The sequence below is a fragment of the Musca autumnalis genome, unplaced genomic scaffold (genome assembly GCF_047663935.1).
Source record: "Musca autumnalis isolate F117 unplaced genomic scaffold, ASM4766393v1 scaffold_3, whole genome shotgun sequence".
NCBI lineage: Eukaryota > Metazoa > Arthropoda > Insecta > Diptera > Muscidae > Musca > Musca autumnalis.
Window position 1 is genome coordinate 63,961,280 of NW_027411866.1, and position 26,333 is coordinate 63,987,612.

Consider the following 26,333-nt stretch of genomic DNA (forward strand, 5'->3'; position numbering starts at 1 on the left):
ATATTCTCCTTTCCAAGTTTGGCATTAAAATCGCCTAGAATGATTTAAATGTCATGGGCAGGGCAACGGTCATTTGCAAAATTACATTTGCTTTTTTTGAATCTGCATTATGGTTTCGCCATCCACAGTGCGAACATATTCTTTGTTTCCTTTTGATTATCCGGTTGTTTTTGTTTTTCATGTCTTCCGTCATAATTATTATTTATAGCCACCAGCTTCATCTCCATAATTAGTGCTTTTCTAAGTGCTTCGTCAATTGTTATTTTCTCATCCTCTCCTCCCCATAATAAAACGATCCAACACAAAAGAATTTAAATTGTCTCCAAATTTGCAAGAGAGTGCTAGTTTTTTTACTCTAGCATGCCATTCTGCTACCATTTCATTTTCATGTTGTTCCGCTGTATGAAAGTGGTTTCTCTCCCGAAAAACAATTACTAGTGGAGTGTAGTGAGATTGTAATAAATTGCAGAGCTCTTTAAATGTTTTGGTGCAGCTGGACTACATAAATTATGCAACGTTTCGTAAACACTTGGCCCTATTGATTTTAAAAGAATAGCCTCCTTTGCGTTCTCTTCGGGGCAATTAATTTCCACGAAATTAATATCCAGTTTCTCTTTCCATAATAACCAAGATTAATTGCGGGGGAAAATTGAGGAATGTTGTTTGGATGGTAAATCATAACGGTTCCACTTTGTGCGTTGTGTCTGGCATGATTGCTTTTTTCAAGTTCTTTCTTTTTCTTTGAATTTGTCTTCCTTTAAGATGTTTTGTTTTGCTTATTTGTTTTTTTTTTTTTTGTTTAGAATGTTCAACAATTTTTAGTAAACATTGTTGTTTTGTTGTTTTTATAGTTCTTTTGCTTATTTAATTTATTTAGCTTTTTGTTTTTCTTTTTATTGTGTAATTACACTTGTGAATAGCTTGTTTGACCTCATTACTCAATAACTGATTTATTTATATTTGAGAAAGATGAAATTTACCTATAAGATATAACAAATGATTAATAAGTAGGCTTTGACTTTTCGTTTATATTTACAAATGAATAGTATTGAAAGGAAATTTGGGCATAAACCTACATCTGAATAAGAATATAAGAGATTCAAATATTTGGGAAAATATATGACTATGATAGATTATTAAAATAGCAATCATATAATACATCGTATTTTTCTATTTGGTGATTTTAGTTTGTACAATTGCATTTTTGTTAATTCAATTAATATTGTTTTAAATATTTGGATATATTAATTCGTATGTTTTTAAGTAGGACATGGACAATTTTTATGTTAATTCTAAGCAATCTCTGACTAGAGACTAAGAGGAATTTTCTATTTTAGTATAAAAATTTTGGTTTTGTCTGTTGAAATATTCGCGGAACATCTCGTATCCGGTTTCCCTGTGTAATTCATGGGTGAAATACCTCCAGTGCTTGTTAAATATTATCCTTAGATATTTATTCTGTATGGAGATCCATAGGACAAGATATGTCGAATGACGCATTTGTTTAATAAATGCTTGTTTTTCAGGTTTAATTTGGAACGTCTTCTAATTATTGGCATTAATGATATTAAGATTTTTGTAGCTTTATCCTATGCATTTGTACAATATGATGTCGATATAATAATTTTTGATCCAGAATAACTCCAAGATATTTGATTTGATTATGTGTTTGAATTCTGGTATTGCGCCAGGTGAGTGGTCTAGTAAGATATTTCTTCGGTGATTTATTATATGGAAATATGATACATTGACAGCCTATTCATGTATGTCGCACGAAAACTCGTACGAAAGGAACGCAGTCACTCACTTCCGTCTAAAAAAGCGTTCATGTATTTCGCAAACTATCGTGCGACTGTCGTTACGTATCCTACGCGAAATACTACTAATTTGAATGTAAATTTGTACAACTATGTCCATAAATGAGAGCTAAATGAGAAATAAAAACAAACTCCACATACAAACATTGGAATGTGTGTGATTTGTTTTGTTTGAAAAACTAAAATGTGTCAAAATAATGAATGAAACCCTGTTTAAAAAGTGTCTATAACATTTTCATTTTGTTTCAATAATGTGTTGCATAAATTTGTTCTAAGATTTTCGGTGATATTCGCGAGTTTACGTTCTACTCGACAGCTACAAAGCAGTGAGTGATTTTGACATTCTATTTCTACAAAAGACAGTCCTTTCGAAATACATAAACCCAAATTTACATGGAAAAGCGCACGTTTAGGTGTTATTTCGTATGGCTTGCCGGTCGCATAGATTTCGTTTCGAAGGTGTTTAAATGAACGGAAAATGATTTTCGGAAGCGCAACAGGGGTTGAGTCTTGTCTTCATTAGTTTAAATTTTCCATTTTTGAAAATATTTATAGCATGAAAGCATACTTGTCTCCATTTTTTGAGTAAAGCAGTATCGTCAGCATAATATCGAACTATATTCAAAATTTGCCTTCAAACCTATTTTAAACGAAAAATGCTGCATACAGGAAAATAAAAAGTAAGAAAATATAATTTTTAATTTTTTGTTGTTGGGCTTTTTTTGGTCATTTTATAATTTTATGATAATAATAACAAGTTTTATTTCATTTTTTCCCGACGTTTCGTTGCATTTTTTCCAACTTTTTCAAGGTATTTGTTTTATTTATGGGGAATCTAGTAACAAATAAAAATAATAACATTTTTCATTTTTAATTTTTTCTTAGATATTGCACAAGTTTTAACTTACATTGATTAAATCATATTATTTTTATTTACTTAATATATTAACAAACGGGACATCACGCACATTTAATAATAAAAAATATTAAAAAATAATTGCACTAATAATTAAAAGTTTAAACTTATACTATATCACAGAACTGTTTTCATTTAATTGCAATGGAATACTGTAATTTTGTGTTGTCCTTACTTATCCTCTTTTGTGTTTATCTGTCAATCCTTTCTTGTATTCTTAAGCTTTCCAAAGTGTATCGTCGGTTCTCTTTGTCCAGTATTTCGACATTTGCTAAGTCCGCTGTGTGCCCTTTTTCTTTAATATGTTGTGAGAGTGCGGTTTTTTTCTGTTCCCTTTTTGATGTCACGCTGATGCTCACTTAACCTGATGCTTAGCTTTCGTTTTGTTGGGCCCACATACACTTCACCGCACTTTTTGTCTGCATTACTCATGCATGTAATTTCATATACAACGTTGTTTTGTTGTAATTTGTCATCCTTTGCTTTCTTTCGTTTGAACAGTGTTTCGTTTGATTTGTATGCTATTGTTTTTGGTCATTCATGATGGTTTTTTATGTAATTTGGTGCTGTAAGCTTTGGTATGAATGGCACACTGATAAAAATGTTGTCTTTGGGTTCGTTGTTTTTATTTATACTGATTTTTGATGAATTTAATATATTTAAAATATTGATGAATTTTGTTGTATTTTTCTTTTTAAATTGTTCGTTGCTTAAGAACATTATTTTGTTTAACAGGCTTTTGGCAGTATTGACTTTCATGTTTGTTGGTTGATTAGAGTGATAGTTTATGGTTCTTCCTGACGATGTTTCTTTTGTTCCTTTCGTATTATTTCCATATCTAAATAAGCTAATTTTTTGTCTTCCTGTTTCTCAATCGTGAATTTTATCTTTTGGTGATATTTGTTTAAAAGTTTTAGGATTATTTCTTCATCATTTTTGTTTATAATTGCGAATATATCGTCTACGTATTTCGTTAAAAGTTTTATTTGTACTCCATTTTGCTTTAGTTCCGTAATGACGTCGTCCAATAAAGTGTCTAGTACGATATCCGCAATCGTGGGTGACAGGTGATTGCCCATTGGCATACCATAAGTTTGAAGGTAAAATTTGTCATTACATTTAAAATAGTTGTTGTCGTTTAGAATGAATTTGAGTATTTTTAGAAATATCTGCTTTGGAATCGCTGTATGTTCCTTTACCACATTCCACTTGTCCATAATATTTTTGATAGCTAGGTGCGTTGGAATTTTGATAAATAGTGACACCACGTCGAATGATACTATTATATCTTCCTTATCCAGTTTTATATTGTCGATTTTCTCTTTGAGTTCGAATGAAGTTTTTATGTTGTATGTGGGTGATATGAGTGTTTTTAAAGATTTCCCTACGTACTGAGCTAGATTATAGCATGGCACGTTTACTGAGGATGATATAGGTCGTAGCGGTGTATTCTCCTTATGTATTTTTGGCAGACCATTTAATTCTGGTGCACTTGCCGCTGTACATGTCATCTGTATTTTTCCCCATTTATTGATTATTTCCTTTTTCTGAAGGTCTGCTATATGTTGTTGTTGATCCTTTGAAGTTTGTCAGTTGGATCTTCCCTGATTGTCTTATAAGTGATTTTATCTTCTAAAAGATTATTTAGTTTTTCGATGTAGTCTGTTTTGTACATTATTACTGTTTTGTTTCCCTTGTCTGCCGTTGTTATTATGACTTTGTCCCTAATTTCCTTTATAGTATTTTTTGTATCTTCGAATATTGCTGTAATAAACTTTTCTTTTCTGTTGTTGTGTATGGATCTCTTGTAGCTGGATATTCGGTTTACAATTTTGGCTCTAGTGATTTCTTTGTCTGTGTCATCTTTTAGAGTTTGGACCCACTGTTCTATACCTGCTATTAACGGTATAGCAGATAAGTTTTTGGATGTGACCGGAAGGGCAAATTTCTTTCCCATTGATAGCATCCACTTTTGTTCTTTATTGAACTCAATTTTGGTAAAATTAATGAAGCAGTCTTCGTTAAAAACAAGGTTGTATTTTTTAAAATTTGAATATTTTAATCTATTAATTTTGGATAAATGTGACTTTTTTGTAGTTGATCTTATATTGTAACTAGCAAATGCCCGCTACTTCGTATGCGGAAAGGGAACAAAATATATATAAACAATATTTAATACGGGAATGGTGAATACTGGAGATTCTGTTGTACTAAGACCTATTTTTATTAGCAATATTTTTTTCGATTTTAGTCAGAATTTACAAAAAAATCTGAAGTATCGCATCCCTACACAACTACCATATTTTTTATTTCGAATTTCCAAAACTACGTATCATATTGCAAATTTCAGATTTGACTCCTGGTTTTAACCCTTCACTAACACAGCATTCCCTTTCAGTACGAATTTCCAAACACTAAACTTTATCTCACGCCTTCACAACAACAATCACGCACATTTACAATGCAAGGTTCTAGCTTTAGTGGTTTCGCCCAGAACCCGAATAGGTCCGTTAAATTTTCGGCATTCAAAATGGCCATAAAAATCCAAAATGACCATAAAAATTCACGTTTTCGTATATCCCCATATAACGGTACCTCTCGACTTAGTGTATTTTAGAAGATTACTTCCTTATATTCAACATATATCCTAACCCCAATTCACTTTTCCAGCTTTATCTGTTCTCCTGAAACCCATTATAGTACTATTTAGTACTTTTTGTATAAATAAGTACGAATTTTCAAAACCTCCTCCCTACCTCCACTCTAAACACCAATTGCTAATCTAGTACCGAATTTCAAAATTCCAGTTCAACCCTTTTACAAAGTTACAAATGGTACAAAATTCTCTACCATATAGCAAATACCAAAAGGTACCAAATTTTGTACCATTTAGCACTTTTCGTACACGATTTTCCAAAATGTACTTTCATATCTCAGCTCTATCCGTTCACCTAACCCCAATTTATAGCCAATGTAGTTCCATTTAGCACTTTTCCATAAGTATGAATTTCCAAAACTACCTCAATCCTCACTCCAACAGTAATCTGTTCACGCAAATACAGCGAATTCCGTACCAGTTAGTACTGCTTCGTTCACATTAGTACCATTTTCCAAACCTTCCTCCATATCTCAATTCTATCTTAATAATCTTAATTCCAAATTTCAGGATTCCAGCTCTTCAAATCCAAATCCAAATCAGACTAAACTCACTACCATTTAGGACTTTTCGTACCAAAGGACTTTTTTTTCTTACTCTTAATCAGTGACCCCCATTCCAAATTTCAGGATTCCGGCCCTATTCGTTAACCCATATCTAAATTGTACTATATTTAGTACTATTTAGTACTTTTCGTATCAGTTTAGTACGAGTTCCAAAAACCTTTCATTTTTACTCTTCAACAGTGATTCTCATTCCAAATTTCAGGATTCCAGATCTATCCGTTCACCCAAATCCAAATTGTACTAAATTTAGTATCATTTAGTACTTTTCGTGCACTTATAGCTCGAATTTCTAAAAACCTTTCTTTGTTACTCTCCATCAGTGACCCTCATTACAAATTTCAGGATTCAAGCTCAATCCGTTCACCCAAATCCAAATTGTACTAAATTTAGTACCATTTAGAACTTTTCGTGCACTTGTAGTTCGAATTTACAAAAACCTTTCTTTGTTACTCTCCACCACTGACCCTAATTTCAAATTTCAGGATTCCAGCTCTATCCATTCATCCAAATCCAAATTGTACAAAATTTAGTACCATTTAGTACTTTTCGTACCCTTATAGTTCGAGTTTACAAAAACCTTCATTGTTACTCTTCATCAGTGACACTCATTCCAAATGTCTGTATTCCAGTTCAATCCGTTCACCCAAATCAAAATTGTACTAAATTTAGTACCATTTAGTACGTTTCGTATCCTTATAGTTCGAATTCCCAAAAACTTTTCATTGTTACTTTTCATCAGTGACCCTCATTCCAAATGTTTGTATTCCCGCTCTATCCGTTCACCCAAACCCAAATTGTACTAAATTTAGTACCATTTAGTACTTTTCGTGCACTTGTAGTTCGAATTTCTAAAAACCTTTCTTTTTTACTCTCCATCAGTGACCCTCATTACAAATTTCAGGATTCTAGCTATTTCCGTTCACCCAAATCCAAATTGTCCTAAATTTAGTACCATTTATTACTTTTCGTACACTTATAGTTCTAATTCCAAAAACCTATCATTTTTACTCTTCATTAGTGATCCTCATTCCAAATTTCAGGATTCCAGCTCTATCCGTTCACCCAAATCCAAATTGTACTAAATTTAGTACCATTTAGTACTTTTACCCTTATAGTTCGAATTTACAAAAACCTTTCATTGTTACTCTTCATCGGTAACCCCCATTCCAAATGTCTGTATTCCAGCTCAGTCCGTTCACCCAAATCCAAATTATACTAAATTTAGTACCATTTAGTACTATTCGTGCACTTATAGTTCGAATTTCCAAAAAGTTTTCTTGACCGTAATTTCAAATTTCAGGATTCCAGCTCCATCCTTTCACACAAATCCAAATTGTACTAAATTTAGTACCATTTAGTAATTTTCTTACACATAAGTACGAATTTCCAAAATCACCCTCAATCATACACTTCCACAGTAATCTTAATTCCAAATTTCAGGATTCCAGTTCTATCCGTTCACCCAAATATAATTTGTACTAAATTTAGTATCATTTAGTACTTTTCGTACACATTAGTACGATTTTCCAAAAACATTTAATTACATAAACACCACTTCCCAACCTTGATTTCCATACCAAATTCCATGATTCTAGCTATATCCGTTCAAAATATACAATTGGTACTAAATTTTGTAAATTTTAGTACTTTTCGTACACTTAGAGGTCGATTTTCCAAAAACCCTTTGGTACGTCTTTCTAGATCTCCATCAGTTACCCTCATTCCAAATTTCAGACTTCTAGCTCTTACCGTTTCCCTAATACAAAGGGTACTATATTTAGTACCTTTTAGTACTTTTCGTACACTTCTGGGTCGAATTTCCAAAAACCCAGCCTTATCTCACCCCTACACACCAACAGCAACCTACACCCAAAATTTCAACTTTCTAGCTTCAGCGGTTTCGTCTGGGCGGTGATGAATCAGTCAGTCAGTCAGTCAGTGAATACCTCACCTCACTGCTCTTTTATATATATAGATATCAGAATTCCAGATGTATCAAATTTAGTAACATAAGTACGAATTTCCAAAACTACTTCCATACCTCAAATCAATCTTTACTCCAAATTTCTGTTTTCCAGTTCACCCAAATCCAAAGTATATCAAATTTAGTACTATTTAGTACTTTTAGTACACATAAGTACGAATCTCCAAAACTACCTCCTTACAGTAATCTTAATTCCAAATTTCAGGATTCCAGTACACCCAATTTACTGATAGTACCAATTTTAGTACCATTCAGTAGACATAAGTAAGAATTTTCGAAACTACTTCCATACCTTAATCCAACAGTAATCTAAATTCCGAATTTCAGAATTCCAGTTCAACCAAATCCAAAGTGTACGAAATTTAGTACCATTTTAGTACATATAAGTACGAATTTCCAAAACTATCTCCATACCTCAGCCATGCAGTAATCTTAATTCCAAGTTTCAGGATTCCAGTTCACCCAATTCCAAATTTTTGAAACGAACGCTGTGTGTTGAATTAAAAGACGTACATTACTTTATCATCAATCATAACACTCAGAATAAATCTTTTACTTACACTAACAAAAAATACGTTAAAATAGATGGAAACTAATCATTGTTTACTTTATTTTTGTATTATTATAGGGTACATGAAGCTGTACATATGCAGAAAACCTTACAAATTGAACTTGAAAAATGGATAAAATCTGAAAAAGAAATTGAAGAAAAAATTAACGAGGATTCAAAAAAGGTCGAGAAGTGGGCAGCAAAAGAGAATTTGCTACTTCAAAAAATAGATGAGTATACGGAAAAAATAGCATCACTAGGAGCACTACCACAAACAGATCCAACGTATGCTAAAATGTCTCTAAAAACTCTATTTAAAGAGTTGGAAAAGGCTAACCAGCATCTCAAAAAGTACAACCATGTTAATAAAAAAGCCTTGGACCAATTTTTGAGTTTTTCTGAGCAAAAAGAAAAACTGTACAAACGAAAGGAAGAACTGGACATTGGCGATGGGAAAATTAGAGAATTAATGCAGTCTCTAGAAATGCAAAAGGTTGAGGCTATTCAGTTCACTTTTAAACAAGTTGCTAAAAATTTTACTCAAGTGTTTAAAAAGTTGGTGCCGCAAGGAGCTGGATATTTAATTCTTAAAACAAAAGACAACGAAGGTGATGTTTCAAATAGAGAAGTGGCGAATTCTGATGCATTTACGGGAATAGGTATAAGAGTGTCTTTTACTGGCGTTGAAGCAGAAATGAGGGAAATGAATCAGTTGTCTGGCGGACAAAAGTCACTGGTGGCACTGGCGCTAATTTTTGCCATACAAAAATGTGACCCTGCACCCTTTTATTTATTTGACGAAATTGATCAGGTAAGGAACCATACATAAATGTATTATAGTTAGTACGAGTAGTTTGTGGTGTGTACAAGGAGTTTACTTTAATAAGCTGACTTATTTTACGAATAATATGATTTACAATTTCTTGTAAACAACCTAGAATATTTATTTGCAATCACTACTTACACAATTTTCATTAACAAATAAGAAATACAAAGTATAAGGTATAATATACAATAAAAAAGTTAACTTCTGCCAATAACCCATTCATTTTAAAAACCAGTCGAGTTGAACGGGTTCAAAAAATGTCTGGTCGATGACATATTATGACGATACTGCTGGTGTTTGAATAATGTGATGACCTCAGCAGTTTGCGTTTCATACGTGTTGTTCATGGTCGTGTTTGGCAAGATAAAGGTAAGGTCACATTAGGCAAATATTTGGTACAAATTCGTTTTCCCATATTTGCCCAAACAAATGTGAATTTCATACAAACTTTTATTTGTGTTCACATTACAGGCAAATATTTGACACATTTTGTTTGTTCAAACAGTGACAAATAACGAAATGGGCAAACATGTTTGCCGTGTGTTCACATTTGAAAAGATATTTTCACCCAGAAATTGTTTGAGCAAACTGCCAGCAAATATAAAATTATTTTGCCGAGAAAAATATAGAGAGAAAAAGAGAGAAATAATAAAAATGGCGTTGTGTTTATTGTTTGTTGTGGAGAAGGCAAATCAAAGACCACCTGTTTGGCAATGAATGCCTTGTCGGAATGAGTTCATTTGTGTATTGTTGCGAATGTATGTGAATTATGGCACATTGACATTGTGCCTTGGAAAATTATTTTTATAAACAATGTAGTATTTCAACCAAAAGGGTGAATACAGTTTACCATGAAAACGTTTTCTATTAATGAAAATAATATACAGGTTATCAAGATAATGTTTTTAAACATAGAAAACGAAGTTTTTTGTATTGACTTATGCAAATTAATTTTTTTTATAAAAAAAATCGCGCTTCTTGTAAAATTAGTTGGTGAAGTTTGTGAAGATAATATTGGGCGTATAAATAAAAATCCATGTATAACAATAATAACCAAATGAAAAAACAGTGTCAAATTCAATATGCGGTACTTTGTTTGGCTTCTTCAAAATTTTTCGAAAAAATTGACATTTTACCGCAGCTATTTACAGTTTGCCACGGTAATATTTTTAAAAGAAAGAAGGATTTTTTTTACTGATTTATTAAAGTTGACAGATAATCGGGATTAAAACGTCGGTAGTTGTTTTCAAGAGAGTATTGGATGTATAAATAACAAAACTAAATCCGATTAGCAGTACAATTATAACCACTACCAATAATTACGTCACAATTACTATTGTAATGTATGCCAATACGTCTAATAATTTCTGAGATTTTGCGTTTTGCTAAAACCCACCATTTTTGATGAGCATCCAGTTTCAGTAGCACCCATCAAAAATATGTCTATATACACCTATTTCAAACAGATTCTTCACGCACCGCGGATGTGCCTCCACATTCTATTTTTGGTAAAATCGCGTATAAAGGATTCCATTTATGTAAGAAATGTTAAAGAAAATCGCGGTTCAATACGTCGATTTGTCAAAATACATTATTGCCGATTTTCGTATTTCCAAGGTATCTGTATCCGCGGTTTTAGTCGATGGATTCGATCGCGGAAGGTCTCATTAGATCCGACGCGTAAGAAAACTAAATTCACGCGGGGTACAAAGGAAATTGAAAGACACTTGTAAATTTTAAACGCAAAAAATAGGTTTTTTGGAAAAAAGATATGCATTAAACGACGTAAAATCACGAGTTCTATAATCCTATTATGAGTTTTGAATACTATCTTGTTGCGCGTCCGAATTATTAAAAAATTCAAAAAACCCCGAAATTCCGGCTTCAAAATGTCAGCATCAATTTTAGGTGGATGCAGTGAATATATCGAAAAATGATACACTAGTATCATATTGCCCATGAAGTATTCTTTGAGTCTTTCTTTGAGCATATGTCTATAAAATGTAAGGTTAAGCCAAAAATCAGAAGGGAACATAAAAAACTTCTTGGCTTCAACCCATATTTAGCTATTTTTCTACATTGATGCCAACACAGCTTCCACGTAAATTAATTTTTATGGTCGACCTTATGGGATTCCTCCTAAAACACTTCATTTTATAGATTTTCAATCATACCATATGGAATATGTTAGCAGTTCGTGAATTCTGAATGGGTGATACTCGGATTCATCGATTGTAAAACATTTTTGATTTTCGCCATATACATATATACATATATAAATCCCTCACCTCTAATTTATTAATTTCTTTATTCACTAATTATTGACTTCGTATTATATATTTACAAGAAATTTCGTCATTTTATGGTCATAATACCCCTTTTTAATATGTGACAACAATGTGTTTCAGCAGATGTTTGCTCTTGTTTGCTCTTACAAACAAATTGTAAGACCAAATAAATGTTTGTCAAAAAAGGAGGAAAATATTTGCTGAACGGTGTTCACATTATAAGCAATTTGGTTAAATTTTTGTTTGCTTCCAAATAGTTTTGTTTTCCCAAAATCAGCTGTTTTCTTGTTTGCCTTTGAAAAATATTTGCTGGTCAAATTGTGGCAAACAAATATTTGTCACTTTTGAGCAAATATTTGCCTAATGTGACCCTACCTTAAGTTTACTGGTCGAAATTATTGTTTTTAGTGCATTGAGTCTCAAATATGACGTATGTATAATTATCTTGTTTTCGTAATATCACATTTGTATCGATGTTGCCCGTTAGAATACAGTTTGGCCCAATCTCTAAACTTCCAATACCTACCTCTAAGATACGCCACATTGGTACCACAAACAAATGACTGCTCTGTTATATTGGCTAGAGTAAATATCCATTATCCCTTCTGACGGATTTGCCTCCAACCTTGTTGATTTACGATTGACTTCAAATCATAATTTGCTTAACAGAAAGCTAATTTCGCAAATACGTGTCCGAATGCTCTCCAAACTTTTTTATTGCATATAAAAACGTCATTTGTGGTTTGTTTGCAGCTGTTCATTTCTTCTGTTGTCAGTAATATGAACTTATCATGTTGGCTCCCAGTATTGTTGACGTCACACAGAGGGGAAATTTGTGTTAAAAGTTGATCAAAAGCCCGAGAAAGCTCATTTATAGTTGATATAAAATTTTGCACAAAGTATATCTTCTGTACAAGGATTAATCCTTTAGAAAATAATGAAAATCGGTCCAGATTTGGATGCAGCTTCCATATATATTCGCATCTGATATGAGATAAAAATGCACCAAAATCACTGAAATTTGACACATGCAACCTGAACTAGCCTAAAAAAACATTGAGCCAATTTTCAAACAAATCGGTACAGATGTATTTATAGTCCCATATACATATATTTCATTCCAAATTTTATTTTTTGAAACTTACTTAAATTATATTTTTCTCAATTTGTAATGTTCAAATCAACATATGTCTTCGATATTTATGAGGATACGAAGGTTATCCATCAAGGTATTGGTTCTATTTACTCGAACATGGAAAAAATGCTTGGATGGCAAAATATAACAATTGATTGGAGCACAATTCGGACTGTGGGAGCCATTGAGGTTACTAGCTAAACTGTCGGGTGGTGGGGTTCGAGTCCGTCTTGAGCTTAATATGCATATTTTCCAAACATAAATAAAAGTTATTATAGACTCCCGAATATATAAAGATAAGCTAATGATTTGAAATGGACTAAGGCTCTGACCAACCACTTTATACCCTGTTGGTTCAGAATAGTTAAAGGAATATTAAACAGTCAATCAAGAAGTGCATAATTTGGAACTCCAGGTGGTAGTTGGAGTTCTAGCTTCTCTACCCGGCCCTACCATGGTCTCTGGCGCTATAATCTTTATGAGACCCCAAATGCTGTGATTACCCCGCTTTAGTTACCTCCCCTTGTAAGAAAAGATTTCAGGTTATTATTCCATGTTTAGAAATAACATTTATATTGAAAGATAGTAATTCATAAGAAGTTTTGTAATAGGAATTCCAGTATGTAACTGAAATAGATGTGATATACTAGACGCATAATACTATTGGTGATTTAAATACGGATTAGGAAAGGTAATTAACCAGTTGAAGATAACTTAGGCTTAAATTAGATTTAGATAACGTTAATGATTTTTGAATGAATTGACATAAGGTATCAACGTTTAATAATTTATGTGAACAAAATATTTTCATATATATATTTTTTATTCTTATTTTGAACTAATCGGTTGCCAGTATTGTTAAATCACTAGTAGTAATAGTTTTTGTTCGGGTAAATTATTACACGATGATGTACACATTTATGATTATATATAGAAATTCAGTTTAATATGGGCTTATAATTTCTTTTACATGACATTCATTAAATTCAAAATAAAAAATAATCATTAAATTCAAACTTGAATTGATGATTGTGTTTGGATGATTTCATTTGCTTCCTTTTTTCATCCTGTTTCCTTTCTTCTTATGCCAATGAGTGTATCCGGCTCCGCCTTTAGACGACGTCTACCAAGTTCGTATTCCCGGCAGATTTGATACGAAGTTGATTAGGGATGATATCACAATAAAAACAATTTTTGTGTGTTTTAGTGGAAAATCTTGCCGGGATTACAGCGAATACATATATTTGATATAATCGGTAGATTTCCAACTGGTGTGCAATTATATTAATTCCGTAATCAAATGAAAATCTAAACGACAGAGAAACACTTTGTTCACAAAACCTTTTTTTTGCGTTTACAAATCATATTCTTACCTCGATTCTGTAGTTGGTGAGGTAATTTAATAGTCCAATTTGAAGACAATGGCTTTGGCACATATAATTTTATCCCGAATCTAATAAACACAGTATACACGACTTGTTAACCAACTATGAATTTAAGCTTTCAAAAAAATATTACCGGATGAAGTCTCTGATTTGGTTATTATAATTTTATTTTACAGGACTTCAAAAAAAAAACTTGCAAATTGTCATGCAACTTTAAAGATTTTTTATCTACTATTAACTTCAATTAAAAAACAGGTGTACAATTCCGGTGCGCACGGTGACGCAGGCTATTTCTCCTTGATATGAGTGTTTTCGTTTGTATGTCAGAAAAGAAATGAACGACAATGATTTTGCCAATAGCTGAGTGGAGATCGAACAAGATCTAACGGCCGTTCGTTTTCACCACTTAATGTAATTTAAGGGGTTAGAACTTAACGAAGATCTTTCATAGAGAAATAACTTGGAACTCTCTGATTCTCACAAATACTATTGCAAGAAGAATCTATGTATGTATTGCAATATTCGTAATTTTCCAGAAAAATGTGCGTAACGACGCATACATAATCATATCACAATAATTGAGGTTATGTTTTTTATTATTGCTACTGAATATTTCAAACATTAAATAAAATAACTTTATTCGGGGGTTTAGTGCAATGAGAATAAGCTAAAAAAATCAAAAAAAAAAAAAAAACCAAACGAAACAGAAAAAAAAACTCGTACCGATCCGGGTAGGATTCGAACACAGGCCCTCGGTAGTGCTATGCTAGCGTTCTACCACTGCGCTACCTTAAGACGTAAGGGTTGCTTCTCTAACTGGTGTCATCTGCCCTGAGTTGGGTGGTAGGTGGGTGTAGGCTTACGCACTAAATACAATTAACATACTTATAATGCTTGTCGAGAAGGGATACCATAATTTACCACAAAACCGTATAAAATTTATTCTTTGTATAAAAATTTTAAACGGAATAAGGTAATAAATTATGGACGCATATCCTTCGCGTGATAAGTGCCTATAAATTTCCTATCAAGATCTTCTAAGTCATAGTAGACATTACCTACTTTTTTCCTAACTATGGCTGGTATGAATATTGGAGCTAATTTCGCATTGAATTTCTTTTCGGCACTACTTTGTGCAAAGTTTCGGCGGTATATAACTTGACCTACTGTGTAGGTTATTGGTCGAATACGCAAATTGTACCTTTCTTTATTAATATTGTATGACTTTTCTATGTTAGTTTTTAGTTGATTGCGAATTAGCTTCAATTGGTCTTCCCTTGGAATATTTGCGATGGGTTCGTCTAGCATATTTAGATTCTTGAGCAGCGCATATGTATCCCCGTGTGTAACCATATTGAACCCAAAGGTTGCAAAATATGGAGAACACTGTATTGATTGGTGTATGGCGTTTCTGAGGGCGCAGCTAATGTAAGTCAAATTTTCATCCCAAAGTCTTTGGTCTGATTTTAGGTATGCACGAATACTGGCTATTATTGACCTGTTTACGCGTTCGGACGCGTTTGCCTGGCGTGAATATAGTGCCGTGTATACGTGGTTAACTCCAAATTTGGTCAGAAACGAGTTGAACTCATTTGATTTGAACTGCGAACCATTGTCGCTGATTATTTGCTCAGGTACTCCAAACGCATGAAAAATGTTTCGTAACAGGAAGTCTTGCAATGGAGCTGAGGTGAACTTTTTTAATGGACACAGCCAATGGTATTTGGTCAAATGGTCCAATATAATAAAAATGCCAATAAAGCCATTTTTGGACCTGGGGTATGGACCCAATAGGTCCACATACAATCTTTGGAAGGGTCTTAGTGATGGTCTCGCAATCAAGAATGTAGTCGCGCACGTCTGTGACCATACCTGGCCAGTAAAAATGCTTTCGGATCAAGTCAAGAGTTTTCCCCATTCCGCCATGAGCTGCAACTGGGGAGTTATGGAATCTACTTAGGAGAGAAGATCGTAATTTCTCAGGAATCCATAACTTCCAGGCTAGGCTTTCATGTTCGGGGTTCCCATTGTAGTGTTCGGTACGTATGTAAACGTACTTGTCAACTATCTTGATATCTGGGTACTTGGACATATTTTCGTTTACTTTATTTTTAATAATTTGTAGTCATGGTCATCAAAATGTATAGAGCTTAAATCTATCTCCGGTTCGGTCTGTTCTAAAGAAACTAATTCGTCAACATAAACTCGGGACAAGGCATCCGGAACTATATGGTCCTTTCCTTTTCGGTGACTTATAGTGAATTGGTAGGGTTGTAATTTAAAAACCCACCGGGCTAGTCTACCAGTTAAATCCGCTTGCTTCATGAGCCATAATAATGATGAGTGATCCGTCACTACTTCAAAATCTTGTAATTCCAGGTAACACCTGAATTTTTTTTTGGCTTCGATCACAGCTAGACACTCCCTTTCGGTTGTGCTATAATTTCTTTGGGAAGTGTTCAATTTCTTGGACATGAAGGCGATAGGCCGTTCATTTCCTTCGTCGTCTAGCTGGACCAATACAGCCCCTATGCCATAATCCGATGCGTCACAATGTAAAAAGAATTTGTTCGCAAAATCGGGATTTGACAGTACGGGTGCTGTAGTAAGAAGGGATTTGATAGTCTCAAAGGCCTTTTGGGCTTCCGGCGTCCACTTAAATTTTTGCTTTGTTGACAACGTTTCTGATATGGGGAAGGTAACCGAAGAGAAATTCTGAATGAACCTTCTATACCAGCCCGCAAGTCCTAAAAACCCTCGGACTTGGCGGACGGTTTTGGGAACAGGCCAGTTCAGAATGGATTCCACCTTATCAGAATCAGTTTGTATTCCCCCATTGCCAATCACATATCCTAAATATTTAGTTCTAACAACGCAAAATTGACTTTTCTCTATATTTATAGTTAGATTAGCCTTTTTAAGTTCTTGGACCATCCTAACTAACACGGTTAAATGACTATCGAAGTCTTCCGACACAATTACGATGTCATCAAGATATCCAAAGATGCAATATCTTAGATCGGGTGGTATGATCATGTCGACCAAGCGACACATAGTCTGTGGGGCCGTACAGAGCCCGAAAGGCATCACCACAAACTGGTACAGTGGCCTTCCGGGCACTGTAAAAGCAGTGATTGCCTTCGATTCTTCCGATAACCCAATCTGCCAATATGCATCTTTCAAGTCTAATGTTGTTATTATGTTCGCTTTTGGTAATCTAGAGAAGATACCCCCTATGCTTGGTAGCGGGTATGCGTCTTTTTTAGTAACAAGGTTTAATTTCCTTGCGTCCAAGCATAGACGCACTTTATTAGGTTTAAGAACTAACCTCATGGGAGATGACCATGCCGAGGTTGACGGTTCTATTACACCGAGTGAAAGCATGCGATCTATCTCGTTATACATCAGACTCTCAACAGCCGGAGAAACGGGATAGAAGCACTGCTTCACCGGTTTAGCGTCACCTATATCAATATGGTGTTTTAAATAGGAAGTTTTTCCTAACCCTTGTTTCGCAAAACTGGGAAAAAGCTCAACTATCGCTTTGAGCTGTATTTGTTGACTATGCGATAATGGATATTTGAAATCAAGATCGGGAGAGGTTATATTGTGATCGGGGAGAGAAACTGACGAGTCCAACGAAGATACAACAGATGGAGGATCAAATGGAATGGAAGGATTGGTTATGATTGAGTTGTCGAAAATTTCGGGTGCCAAGGAAAAAGCTTTCCAAAAATCCAATCCCAGAATCAGGCGTTGGGTAATGGACGGTATAATTAAAATTGTTAGTTTGTGGCTTTCGCCACGGAAATGTACCACAACTTCCAAGGAGCCGGAGGTCCTTTGTATTGAACCATCTGCAGTTCGAACTGCGGTTCTTCCAGGGATAAATTCCGGATAGTGGGAAAAATCTTGGTTGGCTAAATCGGATCCTATACAGGATATGTTAGCCCCAGTATCAAGTAGACCGTGTTCGTTGAAATTTAAAAAATTCACTTTGGCGTAAAACCTCTTGTCAGTTGAACTGTTAACAATAGTGGAAATGATGTATTTAGATGCCTTCTTTTGTCTTTATAATAAAGTCTTAATCTGCGGGTTGGCCGTTTTGGTGGTTTAGGCTTTTTCCAGACAGAGTTCAGAAACTGAAAATATCTGATTGCGTTTTTCAATATATGCCCTATCAGGCATGTCACAGATTCCGATCGGAATGGTTGCAATTCCGAAATTTCATTTCGATCGTTTTTGTCTTAGCTTCTTTAGATTCCGATCGATTTTGTGAAGTCAAAAAACTTAATTATTTATTTTAATTGCGAAATTAAATGTAAATTTGTTAATAAAACAACATTTTAATCATTTCTAAGGGTTTTTAGAGTGTTTTAAAGTGGCAGATTTAAGAAAAATAAAAATACAATTCCGTTTGCAAAATCAAAGGTGGTTTCATTCCGAAAAAATTCTTCGTTTTTCGTTTTCTGAAGAAGCTAAATACGGAATCAATTCCACTTTCGATCGGAATTCGTTTCTGTGACATGCCTGTATATCTCTCGTGATATGGGCGTATCGGATATAAACGGTTGTTGTCACTTTTTGTATATTTCACGTCAGGTTTTAGGATGGTCACGGTTAATGATTTTTGTGCATTTTCATTGACCGGTGTGGATTTGGTTAGGGCTATGGGGTGTTCGGATTCTGATTTTGGATTTGGAAGTTTTTTGAGGCCACATATAATTTCTTATTGGCACATCTTACGCACTGTGGTTTATAAACATTCTTACTACCACATCCGTAACAAAAGACTGAGCGGTCTTTGAGACAGTCGTCCCAGAAATGACCGAATTCGTCACAATTCCAGCACTTTATTTTAGATGGATCTCTTTTAATCGCATCGACGAATGCATTATCATTAACATCGTGTGAGTCATATTCTTCACATTGCAGTTCAGCTACCGTCCTGCGAGAATTTATACCACTCGAAATTTGGGATTTTTGGGATAATTGTTTTCTGAATGCCTCATCATTCATTAAGTTTTCCCTCATCTGAACAAGTTTCCTTAGATGGGCAATTGTGAAGATAGGGACATATAAGAGTTCCTGCCTTATGTCAGGTCTTAAATTCCGGATTAAAATTTCGACCATTTCCTCTTCAGGAATGGGATTTTTGAGTCGATCCGCTATGGAGCAAATAGAATCATAAAATGTATCGAACGATTCGCCTGCTCTCATTTTTCTACCTCTAATTGATTCCAATAGATCAAAGTTGGATCTCAAATCCTTAAATTGGGAGCGCAAGGCTCCGCAAAATTCGGACCATTCTATGGACTGGACGCTTTTGTGGTATCGCCAGTACCACACTCTGGCTTTACCGATTTTTACAAATAAGAGCAAAATTGTTATTTAGATGCTCCTTGGTTAACGTTTTGACTCTATACAAAAATTCGTCTACAGACAAATTGTTATCTGACCCATCAAATTGGATATTCCAATTTTGAATAATAAAGGTCACCCGGTCCAGTCTTAAGACTGGTAAACTTTCCTCGGAGTTGGTAGGTCTATTAGAATAATTTTGATTCATATGTGGATTATCCTGCGGAGAATTTTGGTTAAGGGGTATGTTACTATTTTGGTGGCTATTGGTCAATGGAATCAGATCATTTTGATTCGAATTAAGTGCGCCTATATTTAACCTCTGTAAAATGTTTACGACACTATTTTCAATCATTTGATTTATAGTCGAATAGTTGATGTCATTAGCATATTCCAAGCTGGGGTTCTGATTGGAGGGGTTTTGAATAGAGGCTGAATTATTCGACATATTATGGTTGGGTTTTGGAAAGTTTGGTGCTGAAAATTCTTCCATTAAATCATTTGCATTATTTGTAGGCAATTCAAAGTCATTATTGAAATTTGCATTTCCGGAGAATAGGGTTTTGCTGAAACTCCGGGTTATGGCACGATTGGCGGGTGCACCACGACCTACACCTCGGTAAGAAGAACGTGTTTTGTTTATCGTCCCAGTCTGTGTGGCCATTTCTACCGACTCCACACTCTTAATGGGATATTTCTTTAAATTGGCCAGTTCACATGACGATTTACACAAAGGACATTCAGATGAATTGGCTAAGGCTTGTTCTATACAAGCTCGGTGGAAAACATGTTCACATGATTGAATAATACAACAATCATGCTCTAGAGGTTGTATTACTTCCTGGCAGTAAGGACATTTGGAATGTTCCTCAACTAACTTTTCAGAGTCTTTATTGGGGTTGGGCGGAGGACTGTGAGCCACTGACATTTTGTTTTAAAATTCAATTTTATATATTTATAAAAATGAAGCTAAATGCGAAGATCAGTTAAATCGAAGATTAATTAAAAATGAATAAACGATTATTTCGTTTTGTTGCTTACACAACAACAAAATATATAAGGAGTGTAAACAAGATTTTTTTCTTACTTTTCTTACATTCAGGAGAGAAAAAATTGGGGTAAAATAAAAATTATGCAAACATCTGAAGATTGAGATAGGATTACAATACTGGGCTATGGTGTGTGTATTTTTATTATCATAACGATCTCCTTGAATGACAAACAATCATGCTTTTTCTCTTTCCAGTCAACAAATAATTCCGGACTTTATTCCGCGACCATCAGAATAAAGTACATCCAGGAAAAATTTGGATGATCATATTTCAGTCAAATCAAAGAAATCGATTTGGCAACAAAGACACACACTGAAAGTATTTTTATCAAATCCATCTTAAAACAATTCCCTAGAACAGAAACTATTGCTAGAAAACATCTCGGTCAGAATTTTCCGGACCACCGGAAAACTGAAATCCAGAGGGTTCCCAGAAAGTATTCTGTACCCAGTTCTATGTCGAAAAACAATTTGGAAGAAATACTTAATTTAGGAAATTTAATAAGGGACATTTTAGGGCAATCGCTACCAACGAGACTTTACAGACATCTAATAGTAAATTCCCAACGATCACTCAACGATCCTCAACGATCAAACGATGGCATTTTTAAGGAATTCACCTCTCTGTGCCGCCTTTAACAAACAGGCATTATTTCGTCAAAAACAAGGTTTCGATTTCAAGGCGCAGGCTGTTTTTCACCATTTCTGTCTTTTATCCAATCTTTCTGTTTGTGGAACTTCACCCCTATATTTGGACCATATTCCGCGAATTGCAGAATAAAGTATTCCAACAAATTATTAGAGTAATAGTAACACAGCCAACGCTAGTTCCTTTTTGACTGAAGGTCAATTTAACATAATTGCCAAATAATTTTTATAATTATTTGGAAGGAGTAAAAAGTATTGAAACCAACATCTTGGTCAGTTTCTTCGAAGTAATCAACGAAACCTTTAAATCCAGAGTGGTTTTTCAAGTATTTTATTCCTTTCCTACGTACAAACCATATTGAGAAAGGATACTATATATGGTGTCTCCTACAAATCGATTCCTAACGTTCTTTTGCACCTTAGTTATAAAGCACAAACTTTTAATCATCGACAATGGTCGTAAAAATTCTATTTGACGGAAGCTGTAAGTTTTGTATCTGGATATATAATATTAAATGTCCCGAAGGACACGATCTTAGTGCCCCACGATGGGCGCCATTCTATTTATGAAATGTTCAAATCAACATATGTCTTCGATATTTATGAGGATACGAAGGTTATCCATCAAGGTATTGGTTCTATTTACTCGAACATGGAAAAAATGCTTGGATGGCAAAATATAACAATTGATTGGAGCACAATTCGGACTGTGGGAGCCATTGAGGTTACTAGCTAAACAGTATTTTCCAAACATAAATAAAAGTTATTATAGACTCCCGAATATATAAAGATAAGCTAATGATTTGTAATGGACTAAGGCTCTGGCCAACCACTGTATACCCTGTTGGTTCAGAATAGTTAAAGGAATATTAAACAGTCAATCAAGAAGTGCATAATTTGGAACTCCAGGTGGTAGTTGGAGTTCTAGCTTCTCTACCCGGCCCTACCATGGTCTCTGGCGCTATAATCTTTATGAGACCCCAAATGCTGTGATTACCCCGCTTTGGTTACCTCCCCTTGTAAGAAAAGATTTCAGGTTATTATTCCATGTTTAGTAATAACATTTATATTGAAAGATAGTAATTCATAAGAAGTTTTGTAATAGGAATTCCAGTATGTAACTGAAATAGATGTGATATACTAGACGCATAATACTATTGGTAATTTAAATACGGATTAGGAAAGGTAATTAACTAGTTGAAGATATCTTAGGCTTAAATTAGATTTAGATAACGTTAATGATTTTTGAATGAATTGACATAAGGTATCAACGTTTAATAATTTATGTGAACAAAATATTTTCATATATATATTTTTTATTCTTATTTTGAACTAATCGGTTGCCAGTATTGTTAAATCACTAGTAGTAATAGTTTTTGTTCGGGTAAATTATTACACGATGATGTACACATTTATGATTATATATAGAAATTCAGTTTAATATGGGCTTATAATTTCTTTTACATGACATTCATTAAATTCAAAATAAAAAATAATCATTAAATTCAAACTTGAATTGATGATTGTGTTTGGATGATTTCATTTTCTTCCTTTTTTCATCCTGTTTCCTTTCTTTTTATGCCAATGAATGCGAAACTAAATTAATTTGAGGAAAAATTGGATTTTTAAAGGAAACAAATGGAAAATATCCTTTTTAAATAAATTAATTATTTGTTCTAGATTCTTTCTTCTGACACTAAGAATTCTTCATATGCAAATATTTTAAATTGCGTTTATATTTTAACCTATTTGTTATATAACTCACTCTGTTTTCTTTTTAATTTTTGATCCTTTTACTATTTTATGATCCTTTATGAGTCACATACATTGACGACGATGAACTCCGAGGCCTCGACGATCATTGAAGTTGTTGTGTGTGTGCAGGATATATGGTGCTAAATTAGTTGATTAACTCATTGGTTTTGCTGAAATAATTTTGTTAAGGAAATTAATTTTAAAATTTTTGCATATGATGGTTTTTGGTCTGTTGTGTGAATTGAGAATACTTATGATACTGTTGGTAATCTTGTAAATATTATAAAGTAATCTGCCTGATACTGGGGTCGAACCCAGGTTGCTTCACTTGTAGATATAACGACGGTTGCTGCAACTGCTGCTTACGCTCTGGGCTATTGCCGTGGTTGGGGTTGTGATGTCAAGGAGAGCTTAGGTACTCTAAGCAATATTAATGCGTACCACAATTGGTAAAGCCAACAGCCAATGTTCATCGGTGGATATTCTATTTTTAGATTGATGGGAGGTTGTAGTAGGAACCTGTGTTCTTTGTGTTGCCTTCGAGCTGGACAATTTGCCGAGTGGGAGTTCTTCTAGCGCTCATATGTTTTAAATTATGTGATCATAGCAATGCATGTTTGCGGTCTCAATCATTTCTGTTGCCGCATTCAAATTAAGTTTGGGAGGAATTAAAATTTTTACGCGATTTGCATGCACCAACGAACACTCCAATAGTTTCAAAATGGCGATTAATCAATATGGCGAAGCCGAGTGTATCCGGCTCCGCCTTTAGACGACGTCTACCAAGTTCGTATTCCCGGCAGATTTGATACGAAGTTGATTAGGGATGATATCACAATAAAAACAATTTTTGTGTGTTTTAGTGGAAAATCTTGCCGGGATTACAGCGAATACATTTATTTGATATAATCGGTAGATTTCCAACTGGTGTGCAATTATATTAATTCCGTAATCAAATGAAAATCTAAACGACAGGGAAACACTTTGTTCACAAAACCTTTTTTTTTGGCGTTTACAAATCATATTCTTACCTCGATTCTGTAGTTGGTGAGATAATTTAATAGTCCAATTTGAAGACAATGGCTTTGGCACATATATTTTTACCCCGAATCTAATAAACACAGTATACACGACTTGTTAACCAACTATGAATTTAAGCTTTCAAAAAAATATTACCGGATGAAGTCTCTGATTTGGTTATTATAATTTTATTTTACAGGACTTGAACAAAACTTGCAAATTGTCATGCAACTTTAAAGATTTTTGATCTACTATTAACTTCAATTAACCCGCTTGGGCGATGGGCTAGTTCGGCATCGGAAACTCGTCGATTCTCAGCGTTACAGTAACTAGTTCCACTTCTGACCCCTCACAGTGCAATCAACTGTAAACTTTAACATGGGGATGTCATAGGAGGTAACCAATTGACACTCTATGCATTACCTGTAGGTGGTATTGTACTAGTTCCAGGTTTACAGTCATATACCAGTTTATTTATAAAAAAAAGTGGTGGGAAATATTCACACAACTGACGCTTCGTCGTTTACTTGGGGATATATAGGTGTCAATTGGTTCCCTTCGCATTACTAATGGGTCAATTGTGAACTAGTACCACTTACCTCTAGTTTAGGACTATTTAAATTGCGACAATTGGAATTGCTAGCGGGTAGAGAGAAGAAGAGGGCGATTTGCATATTTCCGTCGTATTCCTTTTTTATACCAGAACAATATGAATAATATGAACGAAGATATTCATTCCATCAACACTAGCTTCTGTTATTGGATGCTTCATTTATATTAAAGTTATGAAGAAAATGTAAATGTGAATTATTTATACAACTCATCGTTTAAGTTAAGTTAATTAAGTCGCAACTGACGCCTCCTCGTTTACTTGGGGATAAAAAGGTGACAATTGGTTCCCTTCGCATTACTTAGGGACCAATATTTGTACTAGTACTGATTAGAACTAGTTCTGGACTACTTAAATTGCGACAATTGGAATTTTCGTCCCCACAGGGAAAAAACAGGTGTACAATTCCGGTGCGCACGGTGACGCAGGCTATTTCTCCTTGATATGCGTGTTTTCGTTTGTATGTCAGAAAAGAAATGAACGACAATGATTTTGCCAATAGCTGAGTGGAGATCGAACAAGATCTAACGGCCGTTCGTTTTCACCACTTAATGTAATTTAAGGGGTTAGAACTTAACGAAGATCTTTCATAGAGAAATAACTTGGAACTCTCTGATTCTCACAAATACTATTGCACGACGCATACATAATCATATCACAATAATTGAGGTTATGTTTTTTTTATTATTGCTACTGAATATTTCAAACATTAAATAAAATAACTTTATTCGGGGGTTTAGTGCAATGAGAATAAGCTAAAAAAATCAAAAAAAAAACCAAACGAAACAGAAAAAAAACTCGTACCGATCCGGGTAGGATTCGAACACAGACCCTCGGTAGTGCTATGCTAGCGTTCTACCACTGCGCTACCTTAAGACGTAAGGGTTGCTTCTCTAACTGGTATCATCTGCCCTGAGTTGGGTGGTAGGTGGGTGTAGGCTTACGCACTAAATACAATTAACATACGAACTGATGGCCGAGCCGAAACAATATATGGAAATAAAACGAAACGATGTGGAAAAGAAACAATATCCAAGCAAACAATTTAAGGCTTATTTACATTTGGTAATGCTTGCCGAGATGGGATACCATAATTTACCACAAATTCACATGACAAAAGCGGTGAATATTTCTGAATAATGCAAACATATTTGATAGGTGTTGGTTTAGTCTGATAAATAAGAGCCCCGGTTATAAGGCGGAGCAAAATTTAGTGTGAGTAAACCTTGCAATTCCATATAAAAATATTTCATATTTTAGTTGAGGAAAATTAGATTTTTCGGAATGGCGCAAATATGCGCAATTTTTTATGATTAAATCTGATATTTGAGACTCAAGCGCATGAAACATTAGAAGAAACTATGGTCGGGAAACGACGGGGAAATAGACTTTTTCACTATTGAAATTGTAGTAATCTTAAAAATTATAATAAAAAATTTTCATAAAGAGGATATGTATCAATCACCATTATTAAAGAGCAAAGATGTAAAATCAATCTGAAAATTTTAAATGCTAATTTTGTTCGGAGACTGTACAAAAACAATAAATCTTGAAAAGTATAAATTTTCGCGAAAATAATGTCATTTTATTGTTCACCTAATTTCTTAGTTTTCGAAAATTTACTTTTTGTTTTCCGTATGGCTGAGTTCAATCGACTGCTGCATTGGATTGGTTAATCTTAGAAAGTCCAGGATGGTTATAGCAAATGTAGAAAAGAGTCTGGTTGCCGTTTATCAAAATTTTTTCATAAAAAAACCATTTTCAT

At 34.2% G+C, this 26,333-nt stretch overlaps 1 protein-coding gene across 3 annotated transcripts in view; it reads left to right on the forward strand.

Moving 5' to 3' along the window:
- The window catches only part of SMC3 (structural maintenance of chromosomes 3), a 355,919-nt gene that overhangs the window by 235,191 nt on the left and 94,395 nt on the right, over positions 1–26,333 (forward strand). For 2 of the 3 annotated variants that reach the window (XM_073979227.1, XM_073979228.1), the window contains one exon: positions 8,568–9,300. In XM_073979227.1, the coding sequence (XP_073835328.1) occupies positions 8,568–9,300 (733 nt within the window). Of the gene's footprint in view, positions 1–8,567; positions 9,685–11,984; positions 14,966–26,333 lie in introns of those variants that run through there. The other variant, XR_012412017.1, reaches the window with a different exon arrangement.